At 41.8% G+C, this 21,769-nt stretch overlaps 2 protein-coding genes across 5 annotated transcripts; one reads left to right on the forward strand and one right to left on the reverse strand.

The window, feature by feature from the left end:
• Positions 1–209: 209 nt before the first annotated feature.
• ALG10 (ALG10 alpha-1,2-glucosyltransferase) lies at positions 210–11,507 on the reverse strand. The gene is made up of 3 exons (XM_053256929.1): positions 11,343–11,507; positions 6,045–6,239; positions 210–4,734 (listed from the first exon to the last, which is right to left on the reverse strand). Exons 1-3 carry the CDS (start codon positions 11,505–11,507, stop codon positions 3,679–3,681), a joined length of 1,416 nt encoding a protein of 471 aa, XP_053112904.1. The 3' UTR covers positions 210–3,678.
• A 3-nt stretch (positions 11,508–11,510) lies between these two features.
• Positions 11,511–21,417, forward strand: TPRKB (TP53RK binding protein). Of its 4 annotated transcripts, none has more exons than XM_053256931.1 (6): positions 11,511–11,650; positions 15,348–15,464; positions 16,815–16,998; positions 18,270–18,392; positions 20,243–20,419; positions 21,140–21,417. In XM_053256931.1, exons 3-6 carry the CDS (start codon positions 16,855–16,857, stop codon positions 21,224–21,226), a joined length of 531 nt encoding a protein of 176 aa, XP_053112906.1. In that variant the 5' UTR covers positions 11,511–11,650; positions 15,348–15,464; positions 16,815–16,854; the 3' UTR covers positions 21,227–21,417. The 4 variants fall into 4 exon arrangements, with proteins under 4 accessions (XP_053112906.1, XP_053112905.1, XP_053112908.1 ...); XM_053256932.1 differs by lacking the exon at positions 11,511–11,650 and adding an exon at positions 11,697–11,713; XM_053256930.1 differs by lacking the exon at positions 15,348–15,464 and having other exon boundaries at positions 11,513–11,650.
• Positions 21,418–21,769: the final 352 nt, after the last annotated feature.

A 21,769-nucleotide genomic window follows, 5' to 3' on the forward strand; every position in this document is an offset into this window, starting at 1 on the left:
CAGCCCTGAGTCTGTCTGCTCATTGGATAAGTTGGGTGTTTGTTCAGGACCTTAGCCCTGCAGAAGATTCTCCTGTGTACAAGCAAAGGTAGGATGTCCTGGACTCATCAACATGCTCCCTCCTCCACATGCTTGAGGATGCAGACCCTGGATGGTTTTTGTTTTTGTTTTTTTATAACAGATACAAAAATTGGATTGGTAGGACACTGTTTGCTTTCTAGCTAGATTTATTTAATTTTATTTAACATATTTGTATACCGCCCAAAACACAAGTCTCTGGATGGTTGGAAGAAGTGCTTCCAAGTGACTCAGGCAGCCATTCCATCAACTTAGCAGAGGCAGTGTTGTGCAGTGCATATAGATGGCATGGGTAACAGACTGGAGTCAAGGGGGAGGGTGCTGAGTCAAATCCTAGTCCAAAGCACATCACCATCTAATGATAATCTGTTTCACAACTTCGGAAAATCCAGATTTGATGTAGTTACATACTGGAGTGCAACAAATAAATAATATAATCTATCCATTCAGATAAAACTATGATCTTCATCAGTGGGGGTGGGGTGGGGTCAGAGAGATCAAACTTCCAAGCAGATAAATAAAAGTTTATATCAAGAGGCAACACTACAATCACCCCAAAAGAGTGATGTTAAAAAGTTTACTTCACTAGTAATTTTAAGACAGACATTGTGTTCAGTAGATATAACTTTAATTTTCACAGTTAATTCATCCACCCAAACTAAGTACTCTTTGATTTTTTTTTAAAAAAAGATAGACCATTGATGCTCTGTCCTTTAAACCTGGACATTTCAAAATCATAGAACGAAAAGTTTAGACCAGATTACAAAAGCCATGGAAATATTAGAAATGCATTCCAGTTCAAGTCTCCATAATCTCATCCTGTTTCTTGAATCTAAGATAATCAGCCTTGAGTGAATTTGTGTATTGCTTCAAAAGGAACTCGCTTTTGAAGCAATATATGAATATTTCCTGAAGTCACAGATTTCCCAAAAGCAATGAATGCAGGGGTTTAAAAAACAGATTTAGGTTTATTGTGTTCCTTCCTTCTGTACCAAAGAAAACTTATGCTAGATTTTTATTGTATGAACAGTGTGTGAAATAACCTCATAGAGTCATTGAAAACTTTGAAAAGATTACACATTAGAATTGAGGAATGCACTCATTCTACTTAGGAGAGGTCTTATCACATGTCAATGTTAAACACCTATGATATCAAAAAAACTGATTTGACATAAAATGTGTACTAATATTATTTAGTTTGGTGCAGCAAACCTGATCCTTTAACAGGTTGTGTTATTCAATGTAGCTTTCTTATACTTCTAAGATTTTTCCTCCAGAATGAAGGTGTATGAATGTCATGTGACTACATTGATTGTACAGACATTTGTTATGTGACTGCTCTGAATCTTTACAAAACAGCCACAGTCCAACACAGAGTTAAGCGCATTTACTACCACTTACTTCAGAAGGCTTAAACACACTTAGCGCTGTGGATTGTGGCCAGTGGATGCAAGTGGCTAATACCATTTTTAGTGACCAGTACAGCCGGGAAGCTTCTCTTGTTAGAATTATGTCCAGGTTTTGTTTAAAATCAAAGCCACAAGTTTCTATCTGCCATGGTTAAGATGAAACTGATAACAAAACCAACCACAGAACCAGAAGATTCTGGTTCTTTCATAACCGCAAAGTCTATATGTCAAGAATGGCTGCCTGAAATTGTTCACTCTTACCCAACACCAGTGTCCAACATGTTGTAGAATGAATGCAAAGACACCCTATAAAAGTTAGGCAGCCATAAAAACTCTGATCTAAACACATAATCCTGACTGAACTCAGTGGAACCTAATTCCTAGTAAGTATGTTTAGTTTTAGAAATACTTAACTAAGCCTTTAAGCTTAGTGGTCCAATTTTCAGTGGGACTACATACACACAACATTTCACTCAGTGGCCGACATTCAGACTAATGAAGCACCAGTGCTTCTGAACAGTTCCAGACTAACACTGCACAGGTGTTTGTGCAGAGGAGAGGCAAATATCTATGACCTCTTATTCTCCCAGAAGCACTCTGTGCTACCTGAAAATATGTCCCTGTGAGCTGCAAAGCCCTCAGGTACATATTTTTGGGTGGCACAGGACACTTCTGGTGGAAGGGCAGGTTGTCAATATCCCCCCCTCCATGACTGCATGAGCAGTGAAGCCAAGTGAGTTGAACGGGGGTTTCATTAGTCTGGATGTCGGCCTAATATGTTCATTAGCCTCATATCCATTAGTCTGGCTGTCAGATGTGAACCTAATATTTTACAAGCTATAGTGTACCACCCATTATGTTCTTTAAGTGACATGCATATGCTTAATTAGGTTAATTGCATATGCCTTTATATGAATCAACTATGATTCTTCAGCTCAGTTTGCCCATTCCTGCTATTTTATTCCTGTGGTCCAATTTTCAAGTACATTTTGGTTTCTGTAAAGTCATAATCATGTGACTTTCTTCTGTCATTTTCCCTCTAAGGAACATCTCTTGTGAATGCATCCTTATATTGCAATATCTGAGACTTTAGCTTTCATAGAAGTGGTAAAATCTCAGATGGGTCACATACTGGCTAATTTAGTCATGACGAAATTCCAATGGGACTTGTTATTCCTGATTACTGTAACTTGTCCCATTAGCTTCAATGGTTTTTAGTCTAATAAGTCTGTGGGTTATTTCTAACAATCAGAACAATGCTGGTTAAACATTACCACATAACTGCCAGTTACTAGAAGAAAAATTGAGAGGCGGCACAGAAGGGGCAAAGTGCATTTATGAATGGGTGAGCTGTGTCCCACACATTAGATTTCTGAAACAGAAATGGGAGTGCAGGTGGGAGAACCTGCCCACTTGCCACCCCTCTGGAGTCACCCTTGATTACCACAGTGCATGCACTCTCCATTTCTGGTCGTGAAAACCCGGACATTTTCAGTGATGTCAGGTTGACAACACGGCATTCAACTGACATCAACAACTGGAGTTCAAATTCTCAATTCATGATGTCAGTGATATGCCAAATTGGCACATTGTCAACCTGACATAGCCAAAAATTTCCAGGTTATCATGACCAGAAATCAGGAATGTGTGTGCCACAATAATATTCAGATTACTGTCTAACCAACATTGTTCTTATAGTGAGAACCAGCCCTGTATGTGACCTGGATTTTTGTAGCATAAGACACTTCACAAGAAGTTTTCATTAAGCAAAAACAACATAAAAGCTTCTTTATCGTGACTAAACCATATAAAACATCAAATCATTGGGCCATAGCTGTACCTCTTTCAATTTCCTGACACATACAGTTCAGCAAATGCACATAGATACCCCAGATTTATGACTTTGGTAACATAATCAGTATGATGTAAACAAGAGTAGTTCATTCACTTTAGTTTGGATATGTGGTGATTATTTCCCTGATAACATATTATGTATCTATATAGCACCACCAGGATGCTAAGCTTATATAATTGGTCCATTATCTGCAAAAACAGTGCATTAGAATTCACATTCACTCCCAGTTATAAAAAACATCCAGCATATTTTGTTTTCCTTGGTAGTTTCTAAACTTCCAGCTTCTGATTTGCTACTGGAAAATCTTAGAATTTGGTCTTCTTCCAAGTGCAAAAACTACCACATAAACCTCTGGATTTCCTCATTGTTTGGCCAGTGAAATGGTTTGTTTAAGAAGAAATAAAATGTTACTGCATTCACCAGAAGATAAAAAGCCAATTCAAGAAAAAGTTTTGAGAGCGATGGCATAGGAATATTCAGCCTATACATAATATATGGCAAAATGAAGTAACGAAATTCTAGTAGCTTTTGGGGAACTGTGATCACAAACAAACATACAAAATATACTAAGTTACAGAAAACAGACTTTGATTTCAGTGCATCCGTAAAACTCCAGCCAGCAAATATATAGACTGGAACCAATATGTACTTCACAAGCTCATGTCTTTGAAAGATTTTTCTCCACACATAAAATGTGTAATGTCTGTTATCTGCAAGCAAATACTTATGAACAAATGTAAACTTCCAGACAAGGAATAAAGAGATGATGGTGAGGATGCTATATTGGAACAAGTGCTTCCTCACTGAATGAAGAAAATTGATAATTTTGCTAGGGGTCACTAGATGAGGAAAGGAAAAAAACAGAGTAAAGGAGAAGAAATAGAAGAGCTGAGGGAAATGAAGACAAGCTTCATGGCTGCTCCTGTCACCAACAACTATGCCACCATTCAGGACCATAAAAACAAAGAACACCATCACCATGCCGATGTACGGCAAAGTCAAAAGAATAAGAGTAGTTACGTTTTTAAGTGACATGAGGTATTCAATGAGAAATCTGAAGACTTGGATTAGTTCTGAGAAGGATCCTTTTGCGGGCAAGCTCTTCTGTTCTTTGTTCTTCAACAATTCTGCTTTCCAGGCTTCACTTAGTTTTTGGGCAACAACACTTCCACCACAAAACACTGTCCATACAATGTTTGTCTGACGAAACATGAAGCCACAAAATCCAAGCAGAGCTGAAGTTTTATGATTGCCATAAAGGCACATTAAATATGCAAAGAGAGTAAAAAATGTGGAGCCTGTATCAGTATAATAAAGGAATGTGAAAAAATAAAGAACTGGAAATACTGCTAGCGTCAAGGTTGAGAGGATTCTCTGGAACCCAGAGGCAGCCTAGAGAAGGGGAGGAAAAAATAGAAAATAAGAATCAGGACTACAGTTTGCATTAAAGATAACAATTATAATACACCGCCAGATCCAAAATTAGGGAAAGGATCTATGATATGGAGCGTCAAATTGATCAGGGCTCCATACCAGCCAACATTTTTCTGGGCAATCAAATTATGAGCTTCACTCCTGCTAATTACTTGATTCAAATAACAGCTCCAAAGTACCACAGAGCCTTGAAATTGGACCGCTGCAATGCTCTGTGCACGGAGTGCTGGTGGGAAGGTACCATGGAATTCCATATGAAGAACGTGTTTGTCCCTGTGGTTCTGGTGAGATTGAAACAACAGCGCACATACTCTTGTACTGCCAATATTATCGAGACATCCAATGTAAACTTATTTCCCCTGATATTAACTTACATGCAGGCTCTACTGACACTTTTTATGTGACCTTCCTTTTAGCAGATCAGAATGATGTTAGGTCCTGCAATGTCGCTAAATTTTGTCTCACTGCTAATAAAATTCGGCTAGAGCTTGTCAATTAGTTGGTTACTTGAGAGTTCTGCCTTGTTGCAAATAACTTAGCTGTTTGTTATTATAGTTTATCTCATTCTGCTTCTATTTCTTTTAGTTTTTGTTATATTTAGTCTTATCTAATCAGTTTTAAATTTTAGTAGTTTTACCTACCTTATTATGCAAATCTAGTTGTATCTGTTTGAATCTGTTCTTTGTTATATTGGTCAAAGACCAAAATAATGATTGATTGACAGACACTTATAATAGGTACAATACACCAAGAACTTCTCTTGTGTTGGCTCCACAAAATAAAAAGGAACTGAAAGGCAGCCATTTCCAGTTACCAACAATTTTATTTTAAGATCATTTTTAGGTTATCAAACACTAAAAGACAGCATTTCTGACCAAAAAAATCTGTGATGATGAAAGATTTTCAAGGTTCCATAGGACTGCAAGGTCATAAACTAGTATAACTGCTTCAAGAATGTTAAATAAACATCTCTTGACTGTTTAAACAATAATACAAGGCTTTGAGCTCAGCAAGAATAGTAGTCATAGGTATAATGTGATGCACGTGCATATGTCTTTGCTTACCATATGAGCAAAAGGTTTCCTACTAGTTTTAGAAAAACAGGAAGAGGACAGAGTAACATAATCCAGGGTACTGGGGAGATTCCAGTGTTACTGTAGAATACAAGCTCACTCTAAAGAGCAGGGTTTGTCAAAATGCTGACATGTTAATGGTGCTATTGTGTACAGGAATGACATTATTTTAAGTATAACACATTTGTACTGTACCTTTTTATGGTGCATTCTGCAAAAAAGCAAATATAGTAAATAGAAGTTCCCGACACTGAAGAGAAGATTAATGAATCTGAGCATTCCTGTAGAGCAGACTATGTTTCCCGACCACCCAAAGAGCCATGCTGCAGGTTTCACGATTCCAACTGATACCAAGTATAAACCAGGCAGTGTAGTGATCATAGGGTCCCACTATCAAAGAAAAAAAGAGGAGGAGGATAAGGGGCGAGGGGAATAGAGGGGGGAAATTCAAAATTAATGAGGCTTAATTAAATTCATGCTTCTTTTTAACTTTCCTTATTACGAAAATGGGAATTTGTGTGTCTTCTCTGTACATAAATATAAGTGTTCCAGCTCCCTTTATAGCTTAGACATCTCACCAGAGAATATATGCAAGTCCCTACTTCATAGATCAAAGAATCACATGCACTTCCACACTTGCTGCTTGTTTATAAAGTGTGAAGCTGCTCAATGACTTTTTAAAAAAAATTTCATTTATATACACTTTATACATGTTGGTTCTCTAGCACAGGAGGAACTCTTAACACCAGAAATGTAAGCTGTCTTGAAAGTTTTTAATAAACTGAAAGGCAGAGGCAAAGTGAAAAAATGTTCAATACATAAATAAAATTGGCCTCTTTCTAACTACGCCAGCTGTTTTGGTCCACAAAATGCTAATCTGTGCAAGGGCTTTTCTTTCTTCAGATTTACAGTCGCTACCCATTACAGTGCAATTTTGTGTGTACTTATTCATAATTCCACGAGAGTTCAGTGAGGGCTGTCTGCAGCAGCTGCAAGAAAGAGCTAAGGTATCCCATTTTGATCATACTTGCTGAATCCAAAAAACTACCTGAACAGGAATCTATTCATGTGTTGTGGTCATTGCTTGGTGTCCCACCACTACCATTAGGAAGTCTAGTACAGGCAGGCAGTGACTGGTGTTATTAATTATTGCTATCCATCCTTTAGGTCCCATTCCTGGAAAAGAAAACACTTTTATCCTTTTTTATACTTATTTTTATATTTCTATGTATACTTATTTTTATATTTCTATGTATACTTATTTTTATATTTCTATGTATACTTATTTTTATATTTCTATGTATATGTATAATGTATATTTATAAATATGGAGCTGTGTGCTGCAAAGTGAACTTAGGGCTAAGGTGTGCTGCAAAGTGTGTGCTGCAAAGCTGTGTGCTGCAAAGTGAACTTAGGGCTTCACTCTCAGAGTGAATGATTTCTAGGCCACAGGGGACAGGCAGGATCTGAACATCCTTTAACGGATCCTATTTTCACAGCTTTGCAAACAGTTTTTCTCCTCATGCTTTTCACCCTCTCCAAGGGCCCAAAAATTTAACTCACAAGCCAGTCATTATTTCTGCTTGCTACCAACCTGATTGATTGATTGATTGATTAAGTGCCATCAAGTTGGTGTCGACTCTTAGCGACCACATAGATAGATTCTCTCCAGGATGATCTGTCTTCAACTTGGCCTTTAAGGTCTCTCAGTGGTGCATTCATTGCTGTTGTAATAAAGTCCATCCACCTTGCTGCTGGTTGTCCTCTTCTTCTCTTTCCTTCAACTTTTCCCAGCATTATGGACTTCTCAAGGGAGCTGGATCTTTGCATAATGTACCCGAAGTATAATAGTTTGAGCTTGGTCATTTGTGCCTTGAGTGAAAATTCTGGATTGATTTGTTCTATGATCCATTTGTTTGTTTTCCTGGCTATACTCAAAAGTCTTCTCCAGCACCAAAATGGTATACTCAAAATGGTATACTCAAAAGTCTTCTCCAACACCAAAGTTCAAAAGCATCAATGCTTTTTCTATCTTGCTTCTTCAAAGTCCAGCTTTCACATCCATAGAGTGTCACTGGGAAAATTATTGTCCAAATGATTCTAATCTTTGTAGGTGTAGACATGTCAAGGCATCTAAATATCCTTTCCAAGGCCTTCACTGCAACCCTACCAAGTGCTAGTCTGCGGCGTATTTCTTGACTGCTGGATCCTTTACTGTTGATGATCGATCCAAAAAGGCAGAAGCTATCCACCACTTCAGTGTCTTCATTGCCAATTCTGAGGCTGGTTGCTGTACCCATTATCATTAATTTAGTCTTCTTTAAATTTAATTGTAGTCCCATATTTTCACTGTGCTCCTTGACTTTCATTACTAGAGCTTGCAGATCATCCACATTCTCAGCTATCAGAGTGGTATCATCAGCGTAGCACAGGTTATCGATGTTTCTTTCTCCAACTTTAAAAAATGCTCATCTTCTTCCAGTCCAGCTTCTCTCAGCATATGTTCAGCATGTAAATTGAATAAAGAAGGAGAAAGTATACAGCCTTGTCTTACTCCTGGAACCAGTCTTTTTCACCATGTTCCCGTCTGGACTGTGGCTTCCTGTCCTGCGTTCTCATGAGAACAATGAGGTGTTCTGGGATGCCCATTTTCCAAAGGATATTCCACAATTTGACATGGTCAACACAATCGAAGGCTTTTCTGTAGTCAATAAAGCACATATTGACTTCTTTCTGGTATTCTTTGGCTTTCTCAGTTATCCAGTATGCATCAGCAATAATGTCTCTTGTTCCTCAGCCTTTTCTGAAACCAGCTTGAACATCTGGCATTTCCCTTTCCACATAGGGCTCTAATCTGTGTTGGATGATCCTGAGCATTATTTTGCTAGCATGTGAAATTAAGGATATTGTGCGATGGTTTGCGCAATCTGTTAAGTCTCCTTTCTTTGGTATGGGTATATAGACTGGCCTCTTCCCATCTGTTGGCCACTGTGTTGTTCTCCAATTTTGCTGGCATAGTTTGGTTAGAGCCTTGACTGATTATTCTCCTGTTTTTTATTTTTAAAAATGGTCACCCAAACCAAAAATTTTTTTAAATGGCCGCCAAAAACAAAATGGTGACCTCGCATGCTCAAATGGCCTCTGTGAGGCCCTAGGCCATGCCAGGCCTCACAGAGGCCATTTGAGCATGTGCAGCAGCCATTTTGTTTTTGGTGGCAATTTAAAATTTTTTTTAAAAAAAAATGGCCACTGCACATGCTCAAATGGTCCCTAGAGGCCAGTGGCGGGGGGGGGGGGGAACCTTTGCAGACACCCCACACACACGGCCTTTAGGAAGACCACCGAAGGGGCTACAGGTTAAAAAAAATCTTTTTAAAATTTAATATAAGTCACTGTACACATATGCAGTTTGGCGCTATGTACAGAGAATACTGTGCTAAAGCTTATGAACTAGAATTGTATTCATTTGCTCTTACTTTGCTTCTTGTGATAAGTGAGTTAAATGTGATGTCTTAATAATATGGCTATTAATGGTGAGTTTGTCTTTGAATCAGTGTGAAATCCTTAGTATGAAGGCCCACTGGGAGTTTCTTGCTCTCTCTCATTTAAACTGTCTTTCTGAAATATTAGAATATATTCCAAGTAGTGACTCGGTTTACTCTGCATATCCTTTAATTATTTTCAGAGTATCTGGGAAAAGTCAAATTCTCCATTTATTTTTAAAACTTATGTAATAGTGATGCTACAATGCATAGTAGAGAATTAGACAGGCATTTCTGTTTAGTTTTCCAAGTACACCTCCATATAGTATTTGGGTATTTCATGAGTCCAGACGCAGGCCGTGAACACGCCTCCGGGGGCGTGGCAGGCGGCTTCTTTAAGTGTAAACGGAGCTGGTGCTCCGTGCAGTCCAGCAGCCCTCATAGCGGGGAATCGCCTCAGCCACTCACCTGGCTCCCACGGAGGCGAGCCCCAGCCAGCAGCCAGGTGAGTGGCGGAGGCAATCCCTGCTGCGGGGGCTGCAAGGTGGCACGGAGCACCGGCTCCGTTTACACTTAAAGAAGCCGCCTGCCGCCCCTCCGGAGGCGCATTCACGGCCTGTGCCTGCATGAGCCCCAGCATACTGACATTTGTAGCTTTCCTGCATTTTTTGGTCTGGCTACGTCCACTGCGAAATAGTTTTTGAAATATTAAAAGATTAACGAGCTTGACTTGTATTTCTCAGCTGATATTATGGTAAAGTTATCAGAAAGATGGGTGTCAGATGTTTGGACAGGGGGCGCAATTTCAGTGCTTGCCCTAGGCGCTATTTTCCCTAGATACGCCTCTGCTTGCAGCCTTAATTAAAAAGCTGTGCATTTTTTCTTGTTCTATTGCTGCTGTTCATATGTCAAGGAAAATGGTCAGGCAAAGATATCTTCCCCAACTACTGTTGGTAGATACCCAGAGCAAACAGAAGTCAACTGGAAAGTGCAGCTGCTAATTTGCATATGCAAAATTATTTTCAGGCCAATTTACATAATATACTAATTAGGCAGCCAGATTTGGAAAGCCAGAATATGGCAACCCTATGGGCAATAAACTGTGTTCCCTGCTTTTTTCTTTTTTGCACCCCCGCTAAACTTTTAGGCTGGCTACGGACGTGTGTGTGTGTGTGTGAGAGAGAGAGAGAAGCTTCAGAGATTCCTACATATTGTGTGCAGATAGTTGGGGCATGGGAGGGGGAAAATGGACTCGGGGGGGGGCATTGGGGGTGGGATACAGAAGGACATAATCCCTTGACATAATTCTTTATATTATAACGAGTCCATATTAACAAAGAGGTGGGGAGGGGGTGGATGCAGAACTGTAATCTGAACATGGATTCAGCTTCAGCAACTGTGTTTTGACCCAGTATATGTGAGATGTTAATAAAAGTGGGAGCGCCTCTGAACTTAGATTGCTTGAGTGAGTTTCCCCACCTAAGAGTATGGCTGCCTGGCAGGTCTGAGCCCCAGCTCTTCTCTTTTTAGAAATTAATCACTTGGGAGTACAGCACAGCTTCCCATATTACTGGGAAGAATCATGACCTACCTCAGTGCTGTTGTGACATCCAAGATAAAACTTTGCAGGTTGAAAGTGCTACTTTGGAGATATGCCATAGTTGCACGAGAGATCACACAGAAAGATCAGCCTTAGAGTCTAAAGGACATACTGTATCCTTTCTTGTCCATTTTAAACATGGACGAAGAAGGGGGAAACTCAATTCGGAGAGGCAAAGGGTCTAGTTTGTCGAAGATAAACTGTTTAACTTTTGCAATACAGAATTCGGAGCAGGGAGGGGGTTGGAGGAGGGTGAACCACTAAGGGGGGGTCTAGATAGCCCCTTAGGCTGAGATCGCTGCTGCCTGTATAGGGGCATCATACAAACGCAACCCAGAGGAGTAAGACGGCTGTGTGTGGGTCTCCTCAGAGGGGCGTGGGGAGGTGGGTTCCCTGGCGCTTTCCGCCTACCTGCTCGAAGCGGCCCTCGCAATAGGCCTGCGCCTGAGGGATGTGGAAGGCCTCGTCCATGTACGGCGCGCGTTGCTGCCGGTTGAGCGCCGAGAAAAGCAGGCAGGAGACGAGGAAGGCGCAGCTGAGGGCGGCCGAGAAGTAGTAGGCCTCGGATCGCTCCATGCTGCTGCAGCTTCACCGGCAGCTGCCAGCGAGCACGGCCCGTCTCCGCTGTTTCCGCTCCGTTCCGCTCTACTCAAGCTACCGGCCCTCAGCCGCGGCCCCCGGAAGGCGCTGCAGGAGCTGCCGCGGGTCTGGGCGAGCGGGTAAGCGAGAGCCACTTTGTCGTCTCCCGGAGGCGAGGCGAGCTTGGCTAAACTAGGCGGATGGTAAACTAAACAGCTGGGTGGGGGGGAAGGGAGGGGCCGTGGTCACTCAGCCCCGGCTTGATGGGATTTTCAGAAAAGGAAGCATCCCCGGACGGGGAGTGGAGGGAGGCCTCGTTAGGCCATAACTTCCGTGTGTCCCCCACCCCCGCCCCCCGCTTTTTGTTCTAAAATGTGCAGAGCTGTCTCTAATAATCAATACGCTTGCCCGTAATCTCGCTGCTTCGGTGTGTTGATATTGCATCTTGCTCTATATACGGTCTGACATACTGCAGGGCCTTTATTCCAAGCCCTTGTTTTCGTTTGCATGAATTTAGTCAGCCCCGCGCTCGTCTTCCCCCCGCGCCCCACCCCACAGTCTAGAAAAAGATGGGCTGAGCACCAACACCATTCCTCATAAACTGAGAAGGGGGAAACAGAAGGCTGGCCGGGATCTAGCAAGGAAGGGGGAAAGAGGCGTTGTTCCCTTTAAAATATTTGCTATCCCGATCGATAGCCATATTAAAAATCAGGTTTAAAATATGACAAGATATAGTACTGTGCATGTGCACAGCGTATAACAAAATTCCTGTTTCCCAAAGTACTGTGGTGGTGTTTGCCACATTTCTTCTCTTTGCCAAGAATGTGTGACGGTGCATAGTCAAGATCATTTGGTTCAGACTAGCTACTCGTAATCAGTGTGGCTAAAGATTTTCAAATCATAAATATGGACAGTGGGAGTTTTATATAAGAATCCAGGGGAGGGGGGAGTAGTTTTGTTGTCGGAATAACAAATATGGTGTGCAACATGTAACCTTTTGAATGAGTTGTAATTGCTTTTACATTGTCTGATGTCACTGTTGTCAAATTTTATTGTCCCCGTTCCTATATCTTTCACAGCAAGCTGACAAGTAGCTGATGGTTTTTTTTCTATCTCCATGCCAGGCGATGGAGGTAATCATGTTATAAAGGCACAGGGTTCTGCATTTTTTAAAGCTGGCAACTCTATGTGGTAGTAGAGGACCTTTGCAGATGTGCCAACCCAAGTCCCAAACATGTTGTCTTGAACTGAAGCTCCACTGTATTCAGCAGACTTACTATGCTTAGGATAGTGCAATCTCTCTATCTTATGGTAGCTTTACATAATGCCCCCCATCCAACCCCATGAACAGTTTCTATAGCTCCCCTGTTATGAAATCTGTGCAGGACCAGAAGCCACTTCTAGCACTATGTTTGACATTCATGAGATGATTTTTAAGTAATCGCATGAGCACATACGTATAAGAATTAATGAAATAATGTTATTAGCAAACTTTTCCAGAGAGAGATGTGTGAGCAGTAGCAATTGTGAACCACCAAGCTTTCTCACAGGATCATCCCTCAAAAAATTATGTTGATGTTTGGATCTAGCAGCTGTGTTCAGGTGCAAAAGGCAATGTAGTAAACAGTGATGCACAAACATACCCTCTTAAGTTCCAGGCGGAGTTCCTCACATAGCAAAAGAGTTTTGAACCTTAAAGACTACTCCTTAGAAACGTACCCTGGAATACACTCTAGATTTCCTTCCCTGTATCAGTTGTGTAGATTCATCACAAGACAGCCCTTTTGTTTTTTGATCCATATCATATGAATAGTACCTGTCATACCCACATCCCCTCCAAGCCCAGTACTTGGAACCCTCTCTTTTGTTCCCTTTGAATTGTACGTTTTGCTGCCTTTGGAACTTTTAGAGAGAGACAGACTCATCAAAAGGTCTATGCTCTTGAACCTGAGTGCTTGGCTTTTGTGGGACTTGCTTGCTCTCTGTGAGGCTCCTGAAAGACATATTTACTGAAGGCTTTTGTTGTGGAAGTTTGATGACAGGAGCTGCCTGCTACTGTCCAAGAGCTTGCCCAGCTGAGCTCCCACCTGGGTGGTCAAACTCTTTCCCTAAGATGAATTACTGGACTGCTGAGTTCTTAGTTGGAACTAGACCACAGGGCCCTCAAATGTTCTACTGAACTGAAATTGCTGAGCATTCCTTGCGTGTGCTTCTTGTTGGGAGACCTCCACTAGACTGCTCTGGACACTCTTGGAACCCAGAATGGATCTGTCACAGAATCCCTGCGCCTATTCTTATGCTCGCTGGAAACCGGGCGAAGGGAGCCCAGCCTGGTTTCCAGTGCATGGGTGAACTGCCCGCTTAATTCCCCTCCCCCATTAAATGATATTTAACCCCATTTGCTTGACCGTGTGCCGCCACAGTGGCACAGTCCACTCCTTGGTGACCCATGAGGAGACTCCCAACAGGGAGGCTACAACAAGCGTCGGGGGGGGGGGGCGCTCCCCAGAATGGGACTTCCAGAGACCAGGAGGCCCCAATCCCTGTTGCCCCTACCGGCTCCGTCACGGAGTCGGTAATCGTGTGGACAGCCAATGTGGCTGCCCAGGTTGAGCTGCGTGCTCATTTGCAGGGAGAGCATGTCAAGCCCGCTCTCTCCACAAACCCCCTGCAGGCTCTCCACACTGCTCATGGAGAGTCAAGCCGGTCTTGTGGTAGCAAGCATGATTTGTCCCCTTAGCTAAGCAGGGTCTGCCCTGGTGGCATTTGAATGGAAGACCACATATGAGCACTGTAAGATATTCCCCTCAGGGGATGAAGCTGCTCTGGGAAGAGTAGAAGGTTTCAAGTAGGGATGTGCATGAACAGGTTCGGAGGCCCTTTTACAGGCCTCCAAACCGGTTCGACGCTTGCCTGGTTCGAGGGGTGGCTTTAAGGGCGGTGGAGGATGCACTCCCCATCCCCACTGCGTTCCCCCACCAGTGCATGTTTCCCTAAAAGCCTGTTGTGGCGGCAGCATACTTCCCTGCCACCCCACTCTGATGTTATCCGGAAGTATCTGGAAGTAGTAGTTGCAACGGCACACACATCGCGCACATGCACCCTACTTCCAGTTACTTCCAGATGTCGGAGCAGGGCAGCAGGGAGGTACACTGCCGCCCTGATGGGCTTTTAGGGAAATGTGCGCCATCAGGGGAAACACAACGGGGGGGAGTGCATCCTCCCCCACCCTTAAAGCCGCCATCACCCTAGCCCCCGCTGGTTCCGTGCACATCTCTAGTTTCAAGTTCCCTCCCTGGCTTCTCCAAGATAGGGCTGAGGGAGATTCCTGCCTGCAACCTTGGAGAAGCCACTGCCAGTCTGTGAAGACACTACTGAGCTAGATAGACCAATGGTCTGACTCAGTGTATGGCAGCTTCCTATGTTCCTCGTGTGGAAAACCTCCCTGTCTGTCTTTTTATGGGCCTATCACAGGTTCACACCTATTCTTGGCTTTCTGAGAACCCCTGGACTCCCAAGCCGATTCCCTGAACTTAGGGCGGGCTGTTCCCTATGTGGGCTTGCTACAAGCTAACCCCTATGCCTCACTGTGAAACCCAGTGCTCCATTTTCCTAGTTGTGGGCATACGGAATGCCTTGGAATTTGGTACCAACTGGCACCTGCCTGCCACTTTGGAAAAACCTTTACAACTGGGACTCTAAATCTTTCCCAGTAGAAGTCACCCTTTTGGCATTGCATGCAGAAGGGGTAGAGTGAGGACAGGTATCGAAGCTGCTCCCAATGACTTCTTTTCTCTCTTGTGTCCCTTTCTCCTCCTCTTTCCACCCACATTCTAGTGCCTGTGGAGACCACACTCTGTCTGTTCATGCATGCAGATTCTCCCAAGTTAGTCCAAAGCAGAGAGACACATGACAAGATTTGTTTCCTGCATGTGGAAGGGACTTGAGGGAAAGGTAGGAGTTGGTGGCAGTCACAAATACTTATTTTTTTTTAATACAGTATTAATATATTGTTTTTCAACAACAACAAAAAGTTCCCAAAGCAATTTACATTGCAAAAGGAATAAGAAAATTATTCCCTGTCCCATCAGGGCTCTCAATCTAAAAAGAAACACAAGTAATAGCTGCTGGAGTAATCCAATGTTTGAACAGGGACAGCGGCTCTCCCCTAGCTCAGTTGCTAGGACAGTTGCTCTCCCCTATTTACCATTTTAAAAGGTGTCTCTCTGCCCAGTTATCAGGGCTAACTACTAAGCCAAGCAAACATTTCCTAAGTCCTGAATGTAACATCACAAGGAAAGGAAAGAACATAGGAAGCTGCCATATACTGAGTCAGGCCATTGGTCTATCTAGCTCAGTTTTGTCTTCACAGATTGGCAGCGGCTTCTCCAAGGTTGCAGGCAGAAATCTCTCTGAGCCCTATCTTGGAGAAGCCAGGGAGGGAACTTGAAACCTGCTCTTCCCAGAGCGGCTCCATCCCCTGAGGGGTATATCTTACAGTGCTCACATTTCTAGTCTCCCATTCATATGCAACCAGAGCAGACCCTGCTTAGCTAAGGGGACAAGTCATGCTTGCTACCACAAGACCAGCTCTCCTTTCCTGTGCCATCCAGTCAGTGTTGACTCTTGGCGACCACAGATGTGGTTTTCTTGGTAGAATACAGGGGTGGTTTACCATTGCTTTTCCTACGCATTCCTATATCGCTGCTGCCCAATATAGGAGTTTCCCATAGTCTGGGAAACACACCAGCGGAGATTTGAACCTACAGCCTCCTGCTCTCTAGGCAAGTTGCTTCCCCGCTGTGCACCCACAAAATGACTCTGAAAGATTGGTTTAGCAGTCCTGTTTATTAACCATATTTGTAAGCTTTTACCTCATAACTATAAAAGGACAAAAGACATATGGTCTTTTTGTTCTTTGAGGGGAAACATTCAATGTAACAAGAACTGCCATTTGTAGGTTTGATAAGAGACATTCTGAAAGTTACTGTATGCCTTATATTTTCACATTGTTTCTTGTCTCAGACGCAAATCACATAAACCCTATGTCTGGTTATACTTCAGTTAATATTTATGAGATTACTCTGTTTAAACGAGAATAAATGTGGAACATAAAAAGTAGTTCAGTTTTCCAGTTGATGACGTGGAGAAGAATAGCCAGACCACACTTTAGCACTCATATTCATCCAGTACGAATCTAACTCCTTTTAAAACTCCTGAATGGAATGTACTCTTAAGCTTCATGAAGTCTCAAAGATAAAGTATCAACAACTATCTATCACTAACTGTTTATACTTGTTCCAGGTTTAACTAATTCAAAAGGAGCTTATTGTTTCATTACAAAATGCAGTGCTTAACACATCGATTGGAACTATTTCCTGATTGCCTTGTTACTCTTATCCTATTTAATGATGTAAAAAATGCTGCTACTTTAAGGAAAAAAGCAATGGAAGGTGCTATTGATGGAGCATTAATTAATCCTACCATGGTGAGCAGATGGTTTCGTTATTTTATTTATTTCTCAACATTATCAAATGTTTACATAGCAAAAACACCCAACCCTTCTGTTGCATCCAAAGTTTCTGTTGCTTTGGAGAAAACTCTGGAAGGAATCCTTTGCTCCGGAGCAGTCCTGCACAACTTTGGCCCTCCAGCTTTTGGACTACAACTTCTATCATCCCCAGCCACAGTGGCCAGTAGTCAGAGATGATGGGAGTCGTAGTCCAACATCTGTAGGAGGGCTGAAATTGCACAGCTCCGGAGGAAGGGAACCTTTGTATGCAACCCACAAAGTTAGTTTCTAAACCATATTCTAACTCTGTTCTCAGTCTCTGGTTTAGAAGTTAAGCGTGCCTACACAATCAAGATGTAACCATTGTGGACACTAATGAAAGAAAAGATGAGGGAGTAGGAGCAGTATGTGTGACATTCCTGATTGCCAAACCATGGTTTAATAATCCAGTTGTATATCATCTGGATTGGACCATAGTTTCTGTTTAAAGAAATCATATTGGATACATTTTCATTTCTTATCCAGTAATGTGCTTTAGATTTATACCTGTGCTCATATAGACCCATTCTGAGTTCATTGCAGGCATATTTGCACTGCTTAAAAAAATAAGTGCTAAATAGAAATTTGTTTGAGATAAGGAGAATTTGCACTGTTCCCTGACTTTCTCCAGAACTGGATATCCATATTTCCCCTAACATAATATATTTTCTTAGGGATTGTTGTACTTCGTAGTCTTTTTTACCTTGCCTGCACTATAATTTGCAAAAGCATTTTACTGATTCTTTACAGTATATAAAAGCAATTTCTTGATGCATGAGAGGTTGTAAACATCAGGCTGAGTGTGGATAATCTAGTTTCTTTTAGCATTACAAAACTAATGAGATATTTGCTTAGTTGAAAGAAGAGGAGGAAAATTGAAATCCTATGAATATGTGCCACAAAGCAATAATTCCCCAGGTGGAAACGCGACACGTGAAAAAGCCTTAGAAGTACATTTTAGTATAAATATCTCTCGGTGCTATTAAATTGTAGGCTGAGGCCCTGAGAGAGTAGTTCATTAATACAATTAAAATATCTTCAATACTGTATGTAGGATTTTTTAAAAAGTTATTGCTTGCTCCGACATCTGTTCTCTGGAAGCATTGGCTCTTCTGCCATTTCTAAAGCATCTTTCCCCCTCTTGGGGTTAGGAAAGTATTGGTCTATTTTGAAACTTACCATAAACTTCCTTCTGTTCTCTTTGGCAGATTGTTGATCCATTTCAGATACTTGTGGCAACAAATAAAGCTGTTCATCTCCACAAGATTGGGAAAATGAAGACACGAACTCTTAATGCAGAAATAATATTCAACCTTTCACCTCACAACAATGTAAGATGTCTGCATAAAACTTACTCTAAATTAATTGTTACAGTAAGATAGTAGAATAAACCTTATCCAAGATTCCCTTGCTGCTGAAGAAGACAAGTAGTCAACATGCATTAGACATACCCACCATGACAAATTTCTGCTTTCTGAGCATCAGTCTGACGCTTTGCCTCTGCGTTTGTTTTTCTGATTACTAAGCTGGCATCTTTACTACAAGAGTGAAAACAAGTATTAACTGCACACGAGATGTTATGCTTAAGAAATCCTACCGTGCATTGTGCTGAGTACATATTGAGGTCATTCACACAATCAAAAATTGTGTTCTACCAAGGTTTTGGAGCTGTGTGTACTCCCAATTTTTGGCTGTGTGGAAGCAAGGTAGAAGGAAAACCTGGGTAGAAGTGATTGTGTGGAAGCAATGTAGGAGGAAAAGCTACCCAGGTATTCCTCCTATCTTGCTTCCACACAACTGAAAATTGGGAGCATACACAGCCCCCAAACTTGGGTAGATCACAGTTCTTGATTGTCTGAATGACATCAGTGACATTCCATGAATGATCATACATTGCTAGATACTAAAGTTTAATTTTAGAGCTGGTACTTTTGTCTATATTTGTCAGTAATTGCCTTTGATTGTCCAGTTTGCTCTGGACAATCATATCCCAGTAGGGTTGGGGTTAAGACTGTGTAAGACTGCCCTACACCAGTCTTACACAAGCAAATTGGAGAGGATTGTGCTGGATCCTCTAGCTAAGATTGTCACAGGAAGCTTGCCTATGGAGAGACAAGGAGTCGGGTCTCACGATCAGTGAGACCTGGTTTGTGCAGCAGAGCGGGGAGAGCGGGATAAGCCCGCTCTCTCCGCAGATGATCAGGGAGGGAGCCCTGGGCGGCTGCCCACACAGATCCAGCCTCCCACATGATTGCTGGCTCCGTGATGGAGCCAGCAGGAGCTGGGGGGAGCAGGGGCCAATTGGCCCCCGGAAGCTCCAGCATGCCCTGCGCAAGTGCGCAGGGCATGCTGGTCAAACCCCCAGAACCAGGAGGCGGCTTTTCGCCTCCCCTCCGGTGGTCTCCTCGTGAGTAGCCACGCTGCGGCTACTCACAATAAAAAAACCCGGGTTTGCGGGTTCGCTCTGCGAACCCGGTTTTAGGGGAGGGGTACTTAGGCGGGTTAACCGCCTGGGAGCCACCGGGCTCGCCTGCAAGCCCAGTGGCTCCCACGATCAGGCAAAATCAGGCTAGGCTACGCTAGCCCGATTTTGCCTGATCCTGGGAATAGCTCCAAGATGTGCTTCCACAGTAGGCCTTTGTCATCCTTTGACTACTTTTTATGGAGTGTACACATAACATAAGTTCCAGATTGTTGACTTCCAGTGTTTCTGCATTCACCTTTCATGTTTCTTCAGACCTGTTTTGATGCAATGTTTTCTAAGAAAATGCAGTTAATGCTTTATCCTGTCCAGTGAGGACAAAGTGTTGTTAAGGCTTTTCAAGCCACCTGTGCCTTTTAAATTGAGCATTTCCTTTTGATTCTTCTTGATTCTGGCTGGGAGATTATATAAGTAATCTCCTTTTTATTAGCCTCTCTGTGACAGTTTCTGCTGAGTGGAGATTTCTATACTGGTTTCCTCTCATTTCTTTTTATAATGGTAACATAGAGCTTTTCCACAATTAAGAAAAGAAAAATTAAAACCATGGAAGAAATCAGTAAATATACCTGTCCTACCACATGCTTTAGCATAGATGTTATATGAAGAATATCCTGTAAATCTGTGATGAAATCCTCTCCCTGCCACTTAACTATTTACTTAAGATCACGGGAATGTTACAATTCTGTATTTTTATGATAGATTTCAGATGCCTTCCGAAAGTTTGGCATTTCAGACAGTGATTCTTCTGTATTAATTGCTCTGGTTGAAGACCAAGAAAGAATTTATAAGCTGGAAGATATAATACGTCAAGTGGAAGGCCAACAAGTCTCTTTAGCAGATCTCCCCAAAATTACAGATCTGCCAAAAGTGAAAAAGGTTTGTACAAGGTTGTTATTTGGTAAGAGGCAAGAGAGCGAATGTTTTGTTTACTTTTAACTACTGCTACAGACATTTGCTTACTTTGTGAGTCTTGTACTGTTTTCCGATCCCTGCTGACTGTTTTCAGCTTGACCAAAAGGAAACATTTGATTTTTTAAATGTAATTATACATTATATTAATGTATTCATTGCATTTATACCCCGCCTTTCTTCCATCATGGAACTCAAGGCAATGTACATGTGGTTTCCAGACAGTCACCCATCCTGGTGCTGACCGAAGCTAGAGAGTCAGACCTGGGACATTAATATCACAATCCAGCCTCAAAAGCAGGCCTATTCAACTTGGGGGCCCCAGCTGTTTTTGAACTACAACTCCCATAATCCCCAGCCAAAGTGGCCAATAGCCAGGGATCTATTTTATCTTATTTTATTTTATTTTATTTCTATGCCACTTAAAAATGTGGGCAGTTTACAATTAAAATCATTTAAAACATTAAATCAATTAACAACTTAAAATTATTTAAAAGATTAAAACATTTAAAACCCAGTATTAAAATTATTTACAACTGGGAACTATGTGAATTGTAGGCCAACATGTACAGCAGGGCCGAAGTTGAGCACCCCTGCTTGAAAGCAACGTGGATACTTTTTTATTTATTTTAAGATTCCAGAGTATCTTGCTTTTCAGGAAGGTCACCATTCAATTTTCTTTTGCAGATGTACAAGCTTACTCCACAGGAAGAAAAAATAGGTACACTCTTGGATGGTGTCATTTGTAGAATGGCAACAAAAGATGTTTCATGAACAAATAAAATTGTACTAGAATTATTGCACCCTACTTCTGAAACATAAACATCTATATGAGCCCTGTAAAATCTATGTAAAATGCTCTGAACACTTGTATTTGGAAGCAGAAACTGATACAGCTTTATTATAGAAAATGTAAATAATATTTGGGTATTTTATAATACTTAATAATAAAGCATTGATTTTTATTTCTTGTTGATTCACTACGTTTGTATACCACCTTTCTGCCAGTTTTTAACTTGTTTTACAGTTTAGAATACTTTTTTTTTAAAGATATAAAAGACCAAACACAAAAGTAAAATTCTCTCAGTCCTCTTGGGTGGTTTCTTCAGGACCATATATTTGATTATATGAGCTGCTGGCCTGGGGTCTCCCTCTTCTGCAGTTGAATTAGGGTACATAGGTCTCTGATTTGGGGAGGTGGGTGATGAGCTGTTCCAGCTGGGCTTTCTCAGATAAGTTCCTCCCTTTGCTATACTGATGAGTATAGGGCCAGAATGAATTTTCAGAATTCAGGTGTTCTGAATGAGTGAAATATAG

The sequence above is a fragment of the Hemicordylus capensis genome, chromosome 5 (genome assembly GCF_027244095.1).
Source record: "Hemicordylus capensis ecotype Gifberg chromosome 5, rHemCap1.1.pri, whole genome shotgun sequence".
Taxonomy (NCBI): Eukaryota; Metazoa; Chordata; class Lepidosauria; order Squamata; family Cordylidae; genus Hemicordylus; species Hemicordylus capensis.

What these genes read in the sequence shown, in the direction of transcription:
- TPRKB (XM_053256931.1), top strand. Translation starts at nt 16,855, where the DNA reads ATGCAGTGCTTAACACATCGATTGGAACTATTTCCTGATTGCCTTGTT. An exon ending in ACCTTTCACCTCACAACAAT is followed by an intron (nt 18,393 to 20,242) that starts GTAAGATGTCTG and finishes TTTTTATGATAG; the next exon opens with ATTTCAGATGCCTTCCGAAA. An exon ending in ATCTGCCAAAAGTGAAAAAG is followed by an intron (nt 20,420 to 21,139) that starts GTTTGTACAAGG and finishes TTTCTTTTGCAG; the next exon opens with ATGTACAAGCTTACTCCACA.
- ALG10 (XM_053256929.1), bottom strand. Translation starts at nt 11,507, where the DNA reads ATGGAGCGATCCGAGGCCTACTACTTCTCGGCCGCCCTCAGCTGCGCC. An exon ending in GCGAGGGCCGCTTCGAGCAG is followed by an intron (nt 6,240 to 11,342) that starts GTAGGCGGAAAG and finishes TTTCTTTGATAG; the next exon opens with TGGGACCCTATGATCACTAC. An exon ending in GCAGAATGCACCATAAAAAG is followed by an intron (nt 4,735 to 6,044) that starts GTACAGTACAAA and finishes CCCCTTCTCTAG; the next exon opens with GCTGCCTCTGGGTTCCAGAG.